This window comes from Salvelinus namaycush, chromosome 36 (assembly GCF_016432855.1).
Source record: "Salvelinus namaycush isolate Seneca chromosome 36, SaNama_1.0, whole genome shotgun sequence".
Classification (NCBI taxonomy): domain Eukaryota; kingdom Metazoa; phylum Chordata; class Actinopteri; order Salmoniformes; family Salmonidae; genus Salvelinus; species Salvelinus namaycush.
Window position 1 is genome coordinate 931028 of NC_052342.1, and position 8819 is coordinate 939846.

The window sequence follows — 8819 nt, forward strand, 5'->3', positions numbered from 1 at the left end:
TAAGACTTCAGTGCGGCTTTTGAAATTATCGATCATAGTCTGCTGCTGAAAAAACATCTGTGTTATGGCTTTACACTCCCTGCTATATTGTTGATAAAGAGTTACCTGGCTAGCATAACACAGAGGTTGTTATTTAATGGAAGCCTCCAACATTATCCAGGTAGAATCAGGAATTCCCCAGGGCAGCTGTCTAGGCCCCTTACTTTTTTCAATCTTTACCAATGACATGCCACTGGCTTTGAGTAAAGCCACTTTGTGTGTGGATGACTCAACACTATACAGGTCAGCTACTACAGCGAATGAAATCACTGCAACACTTAACAAAGAGCTGCAGTTAGTTGGGGTGACTAAACTGCTTGGAGTAACCCTGGATTGTAAACTGTCATGGTCAAAACATGTTGATACAACAGTAGTAAAGATGGGGAGAAGTCTATCAACAAGGCAAGTCCTACAGGCCCTAGTTCTGTCGCACCTGGACTACTGTTCAGTCATGTGGTCGGGTGCCACAAAGAAGGACCTCAGAAAATTACAATTGGCTCAGAACAGGGCAGCATGGCTGGCCCATAAATTAACACAGAGAGCTAGCATTAACTTCTTTGATGTAGGGTGCAGTATTTTCACGTCCGGATGAAAAGCATGCCCAGAGTAAACGGCCTACTACAAACCCATAAAAGCTAGAATATGCATATTATTAGTAGATTTGGATTGGAAACACTCTGAAGTTTCTAAAACTGTTTGAATGATGTCTGTGAGTATAACAGAACTCATATGGCAGGAAAAAACTTGAGAAAAAATCCAACCAGGAAGTGGGAAATCTGAGGTTGGTCGATTTTCAACTCAACTCCTATTGAAGATACAGTGGGAAATCGGTAATGTTGCACTTCCTAAGGCTTCCACTAGATATCAGCAGTCTTTAGAACCTTTTCTGATGCTTCTACTGTGAAGTGGGGGCAAATGAGAGTGGAATGAGTCAGAGGTCTGCCAGCAGCCATGAGCTGACCACGTTCTGACCATGCGCACTCACATGAGAGTTTGCTCCCGTTCCATTTGCTTTTCTGAATACAAAGGAATTCTCCGGTTGGAACATTATTGAATGATTATGTTAAAAACATCCGAAAGATTGATTCAATACTTTGTTTGTCATGTTTTTACAGACTGTAATATAACTTTTTTTACTTTTCGTCCGTACTTTCCGCTGGACCTGCCTGCACGTCGTGAGTTGGGAAAGTGTACTGAACGCTAGAACAACAAGGAGGAATTTGGACATAAATGATGGACATTATCGAACAAAACAAACATTTCTTGTGGAACTGGGATTCCTGGGAGTGCATTCTGATGAAGATCATCAAAGGTAAGTGAATGTTTATAATGTTATTTTTGACTTCTTTTGACTGCAAAATATGGCGGATATATTTGTGTCTTGATTGGGCTCTGAGTGCCGACTCAGATTATTGCATGGTTTGCTTTTTCCGTAAAGCTTTTTTGAAATCTGACACAGCGGTTGCATTAAGGAGAAGTGCATCTAAAATTCCATGCATAACAGTTGTATCTTTTAGCAATGTTTATTATGAGTATTCCTGTAAATTGATGTGGCTCTCTGCAAAATCAAAAGATGTTTTGGAACTTCTGAACGTAAGGCGCCAATGTAAACTCAGATTTTTGGATATAAATATGAAACTTTACCGAACAAAACATACATGTATTGTGTAACATGAAGTCCTATGAGTGTCATCTGATGAAGATCATCAAAGGTTAGTGATTAATTTTATCTATATTTCTGCTTTTTGTGAATTCTCTCTTTGACTGAAAAAATGGCTGTGTTATTCTGTGAATAGGCACTCACCTAACATAATCGTTTGGTTTGCTTTCAGCGTAAAGCCTTTTTGAAATCGGACACTGTGGCTGGATTTACAACAAGTGTATCTTTAAAATGGTGTAAAATACATGTATGTTTGAGGAATTTTAATGATGGAATTTCTGTTGTTTTGAATTTGGCGCCCTGCAGTTTCACTGGCTGTTGAAGAGGTGGGACGCTACCGTCTCACGTACCCTAGAGAGGTTAATAATATGCATGTAAATCTGTCATGACTCAAAGTGGAGGAGAGATTGACTTCATCACTACTTGTTTTTGTAAGAAGTGTTGACATGCTGAATGCACCGACGTGTCTGATTAACCCTTGTGTTGTCTTAAGGGTAAAAAATGACCCACCACTATGTTTAAAAGCAGAGAAACACCCTTAAATTATATTTTTTCAACATGAAATTTGAAGACTTTTCCTAGAATGACACCAACATTAGAAAAAGTGAAACATCGCCTTTGTTCATATTTCCATGAAAGCTGTACACCACCAGGGTACCAAGATGGTCTTAGGGTCATTTTTGACCCTCCAGTTATAAAATCATTTACACACCACAAAAACCACAAAGACGCACGCACGCACGCACGCACGCACGCACACACACACACACACACACACACACACACACACACACACACACACACACACACACACACACACACACACACACACACACACACACACACACATACACACACACACACACACACACACACACACACAAAATGAGAAATTGAGATTATCTGTGCTACTGATTGAACTCAGCCAGCAGCTCCTGAAGAGGAAGATCACCATGGTTGGCACAGTTGGTAAGAACAAGCCTGAGCTCCCCCCTTGCAGTCCTTGCAACAAGGGGGAGAGAGGTCTTCTCATCAAAGTTTGCCTTCACCCCCACCACCACTCTAGTTTCTAACCTCCCAAAGAGGAACAAGAATGTAGTCCTCCTGAGCACACTGCACAATCAGTGATGGTAAGGACAGGAAGCCAGCCGTCATCCTGGACTACAACCACAACAAAGGAGACATGGACAACCTGGACATTTGCTAATTGCTGCTAATAAGCATCAGAGCTTGAAGCAGCATAATTACCGTGACTAAACGGTCACGTGGAATTTGACTGCCGTCATGACTCGTGACCGCCGTTGTGGCGGTAATAAGGTCACCATAACAGCCCTAGTTATTCATACACCATAGCTGCTGAAAAATGCAGGATGGTTCAGTATTACATTTTGTGAAATCATGTTACCTTTTGTGAAGACACTAAACCACCTCCTCACACAGAACAAAACACAAGCGTATTTTCAAGCAAGTGGATAATTAGAAGAGTAGCGGGATATTCGGAGGGTTAGAATGCTGTGGGATTGTTATTAGCAGCCTTCTGTGAAATGTATTCAGGCTAAGACCTGGATGTCATTCAAAGCTAGACAGCACCAAATAGTCAGAGTGCCAAAATATCTCCTGTCCCCGAATACTGGGATTTTCTCCTCATCATGCATGTTAACCGAATGGAAAATAAAAACATTTAAATATTTCCAAAGTATAGCTCACTGTTTCATTCCTCTACTCAACGCCTCATCGAAGAAAACAAATATTTTGTTTTATTTACCCAATTTATTTCTCTTTTCTATCTACAGGTTGGAGAGACCATTGGGATTACAGAAGAGATCATGGGCTTGACTATATTAGCAGCTGGTACCTCCATTCCTGACCTAATCACCAGTGTCATTGTTGCAAGGAAGGGGCTGGGGGACATGGCTGTGTCCAGCTCTGTGGGCTCCAACATCTTTGACATCACTGTTGGGTACGCTGATGTCATCAGTACTATGACCACTCTTCTATTGAATTACTAATTTATTTTAATATCTGTTAGTTTCACATTTTGAAAGATAAGATTATTCTCACAGTGCCGGGGGAAGTTTCTACATATTACATAGTAACAGTCATATTACTTTGTTCTTATCCAATAGTGAAATTGGGATTCACTAAAACCACAATAATTACAATTGGATACCATTTTCATAACAATTATTTCCATCTATATGATAAATGCTTGCCAGATATAATATGATGTAAAAGTTCACTGAACTTTGTTTTATTCTCTAATTCGTTTGATTGAATAAGGTTTGCCCATGGGTGACATGGAAGTTCCCACAAAAAAAACACATCTAGTTGTTTCATCTAGTTATTTTTAAGTAATTGGTTTACTCAACATTTTGGTCAAAGTGTTACCTGAACTTAAAATGTTTAGTTGGACCAAACCTAGCGCCAACATGAGAAAAGGTAGGCAAAAATTCTGTCAACTTAAAATGATGGGTTTGCTCAATTCGTCTCATATGTTCATTCAACTAGAATTTTTTAACATTTTTATATCTTACCTAAAAAATGCCTGTGGAACTAGTTACACACACAGTGCTGTTAACATACAATGTTTTCAACTAATATATTTGACGCACATGCTTACATTGTGCATGTTAATTTATACAGTAATTGTTATTTAACATGTCTTCAATTGGGATTTGAACTCACAACCTCTAGGTTCATAGCTTTCCGATCTTCCTGCTACGCCATCCTGTCTGTGTCAATTATCAGTTAATCAGACTATTTTCTCATCATTGATTTACTTAATTAAGCTATTTTAGGTTTTTCTGTACAGTTCTCTAATGTTGGTGGGGCATACTACTCTGTTTTAATGCTGCTCCTTAATCACTGTGATAAATAAAATATGTTTTCTTGAGTGTACTTATAACAGAGCCGAGATTTACGTTGAAGTGCAACGTTTAGCAATACTGTTGAGATCAGTTACCTGCCCTTTTCCATGACATAGACCATCCAGGTGAAAGCTATGATCCTTTATTGATGTCCCATGTTAAATCCACTTCATCAGTTTAGATGAAGGGGAGAGGCACATTAAAGAAAGATGTTCAAGCCTTGAGACAATTGAGACATGGTTTCGTGTATGGGTGCTATTCAGAGGGCAAATGGACAAGACAAAATATTTACAGTGCCTTCAGAAAGTATTTAATACTTTTTCCACGTTTTGCTGCGTTACAGCCTGAATTTGAAATGAATTAAATTGAGATTTTTTTGTCACTCGCCTACACACAATACCCAATAATGATTAAGTGGAATTATGTTTTTTGAAAATGTTCCACAAATGTATTCAAATCTGAAAAGTCAATAAGTATTCAACCCCTTTGTTATGGCAAACCTAAATAAGTTCAGAAGTAATACAATCACTCATTGTGCAATAATAGTGTTAACCATAATTGTTGAATGACTCTACCTCACCTCTGTACCCCACATATACAATTATATGTAAGGTCCCTCAGTCGAACAGTGAATTTCAAACAGAGATTCAACCAAAAAAACAGGGAGGTTTTACAATGCCTCAAAGAAGAGCACCTATTGGTAGATGAGTTTAAAAAAAGCAGACATTGAATATGCCTTTGAGCATGGTGTAGTTATTAATTAATTACACATTGGATGGTGTATCAAGCCACCCAGTCACTACAAAGTTACAGGCATCCTTCCCAACTCAGTTTCCAGAGAGGAAGGAAACCGCTCAGGGATATCAACATGAGGCCAATGGTGACTTTAAAACAATTACAGATGTTAATGGCTGTGATAGGAGAAAACTGAGGATGGATCACATGCATACACACACACACATGATAACATACGCACTGTACACACACACATACTGTATATATATATAGATTTTCCAATTGGTAGTTACAGTTTTGTCCCATCGCTGCAACTCTCGTACGGACTCGGGAGAGGCGAAGGTCGAGAGCCATGCGTCCTCTGCAGTGGCAATTTTAGCATGTAAATCTTGGTGGGCCAAAAAAAAAGTGGGATGCATGCCAGCAAAGCCACTAAACAATACATAAATTGCACTCAAACGGTGCCCACAAACGACCTACATAAAGCTGTCCCAACAGCAGTCCAAACATCTTACTACTGCTACACCTGGCTATCATCGGAGCCTTGTCTGGCAGCAAAGCAGTTCATTCAGCCTCATTTACTGCCTTTTAAAAATACATCACTGATATGGCTAACTTGCTTAAACAAACGTGGTTTCTAATGACATTTGAGATGTACAAACTATGGCATAAGGGGACGACAAGTGGATAAGAGGCAAGCCGAGCTAGGACGGACGTAGGCAATATAACTATTTGTTTAGCACTTTTGAAATGTACAGCGACAGAATTCAGAACATGGGCTGTTCTTACAGTGTTCTCCCTGTACACCAAGTCAGAACCGTAGGATAAATAAAGGGAGCAGACATGGAAAGCTCTTACTATATTGGATGATTACATTTCTCTAAAACAGGTTATAAGCTACATGTGTATCACCAAGTCAGAACAGTAGGCCAAATTAAGAGAGGCAAATAGACCAAATTATTAGGGTGAGGCTCATGGACTTCTAACATCTTACTACACAACATACACTTAGTATTACTTTCTTAGCTACAGTATACATATCTCCCTGGCATATACATATACATTTTTGGACTCACCTTGTTGTGCTGTGCTCACTTGAACAGGAAGGTGGCTATTTTCCCAGTCGGAGCTGGTTTATTCTCGACTTCCCAGTTGTCTTGAACTCACTGAAGTCAAGTTTTTGCAGTTCCGAGTTAACAGTTGTTTTGAGCGCGGCACAAATCATGCTTCATTGACAGCATGGCCAATGTTGAATGTTTATCATTTTACACCTGTAAAAGAGCCCCTTAATCCCAGATTTGGGACCACATAGCCACTCCACTGAATAGCAGGCTAGTGATTGCTTTGCAATGCTTGCAGTTAACGTTAGGCACTGTCACTGATTCCTTCCAAACCACTCATTGTTGAATTTGCGATTTCCAACTCGTGTAATGTTTATGTCCAATGGCCGATGAGCACCGATACGTTTTATCTATAATTTCTCTTCATTATTTCTCTTCATATGACAAGGATTTTCAAGTAGATTTTTCAAGTAGATGTTGACTTGATTCACAATGATGACTGCTAGCTATAATTTTGAAAGTATGATGTTGACATCATCAGTCCAACCAAAGCTACTGTACATATAACGTGAGTTGTCGTCATTTTATCTCTGGCCAATGACCTTGAGCCTTCTTGGATAGGCACTTCTAATGTAACTCTATGGCAGCACCCAAGGGGCTAGAATTTTCTCCCCTTAGACTTGGCGGTGATGTAGTGTCTCCATGAGTGACTGAGCCAATCACGACGCAACGCTCCGTATCTTCTGCTGGCTTGCCCCACCACCACAGAAAGAACTGAGCTAGGCTGAAACACCGGCATTTTGGAGCTGCCTTACTCAAGAAAATAAAAAAGAGACCATGTTTGTATGCGGCTTTATTAACTCTTAAAAAATAAATATTTTTTTACATTGTTAGCAAATTGATATGTGACACGTATTCATGCCAAAATAAGGCAGTGGTCCTCCGAAACACGACCCTGCCAAGCCGCACTGCTTCTTGACACACTGCTCGCTTAACCCGGAAGCCAGCCACACCAATGTGTCGGAAGAAACACCGTACACCTGATGTCCGTGTGCATGCGCCCGGCCTGCCACAGGAGTTTCTAGACCGTTATGGGACAAGGACATCCCGGCCGGCCAAACCCTCCCCTAACCAGGACGACATTGGGCCAATTGTGCGTCGCTTCATGGGTCTCCCGGTCATGGCCGGCTGCGACACAGCCCAGGATTGAACCCGGATCTGTAGTGACTCATCAAGCACTGCAGTGCCTTAGACCGCTGCACCACTCAGGAGCCCCCAGCAATGAACTTTTTGTCCTGAATACAAAGTGATATGTTTGAGGCAAATCCAATACAACACATCATTGAGTACCACTCTCAATATTTTCAAGCATAGTGTTGGCTGCATCATGTTATGGGTATGCTTGAAATCGTTAAGGACTGTGAAGTTTTTCAGGATAAAAAGAAACTGAATGGAGCTAAGCACAGACAAAATCCTAAAGGAAAATCTGTTTCCGTCTGCTTTCCACCAGACACTGGGAGATGATTTCACCTTTCAGCAGGACTATAACCTAAAACACAAGGCTAAATCTACACTGGAGTTGCTTACCAAGAAGATAGTGAATGTTCCTGATTGGCCGGGTTACATTTTTGACTTGAATCTACTTGAAAATATATGGCAAGACCTGAAAATGGTTGTCTAGCAATGATCAACAACCAATTTGACAGAGCTCAAGGAATTTTGAAAAGAATAATTGGCAAATGTTGCACAATCCAGGTGTGGAAAGTTCTTAAAGACCCAGATAGACTCACAGCTGTAATTGCTGCCAAAGTTGCTTCTACAAAGTAGTGACTCAGAGGTGTGAATGTACATATGCAAATAAGATATTTCTGTAATTCATTTTCAAGACATTTGCAAAAATTCCTAAAAACATGTTTTCACTTTGTGTGTGTGTGTGTGTGCGTGTTTATTTTGTGTGTTTCAGCCTGCCGTTCCCATGGCTCCTCTGGTCCATCATCAACAACATGCAGCCTGTGGCGGTGAGTTCTAACGGGCTGTTCTGCGCCATCGTGCTGCTGTTCCTCATGCTCATCTTTGTCATTATCTCAATTGCTGCCTGCAAGTGGCGGATGAGCAAGCTGCTGGGCTTCATCATGTTCGTGCTCTACTTAGTGTTCCTGGTGGTCAGCGTTATGCTGGAAGACAAGATCATCGCCTGCCCTATATCCGTTTGAAAATCCTCTCCCTCCACTCCTGCCAGAAAGCATTCACCCCTAACACAAGATTCAAGAAGCATGGGGATGGGATGGAGGAAAGACTCCTACAAGAATGAGGCCGCAAGATATGGCTCGGCTGATTCATTGGTCGGAAGTAGATAATTATTATTATTTTATTTATTTGTGTGCGTGTAGATGGCTGGGGGTTTACATTTTTGGGGGGATGGTGGGTGGTGTATTAGCCAGGTAGAGGAACAACTAT

General features: G+C 40.7%; 1 protein-coding gene across 1 annotated transcript in view; it reads left to right on the forward strand.

The window, feature by feature from the left end:
- LOC120030200 (sodium/potassium/calcium exchanger 2-like) overlaps positions 1-8575 on the forward strand; it is a 141766-nt gene extending 133191 nt beyond the window's left edge. Inside the window, exons 8-9 of the mRNA XM_038975554.1 lie at positions 3493-3659; positions 8326-8575. Coding sequence (XP_038831482.1) covers positions 3493-3659; positions 8326-8575 — 417 coding nt within the window. The remainder of the gene's footprint in view (positions 1-3492; positions 3660-8325) is intronic.
- Positions 8576-8819: the final 244 nt, after the last annotated feature.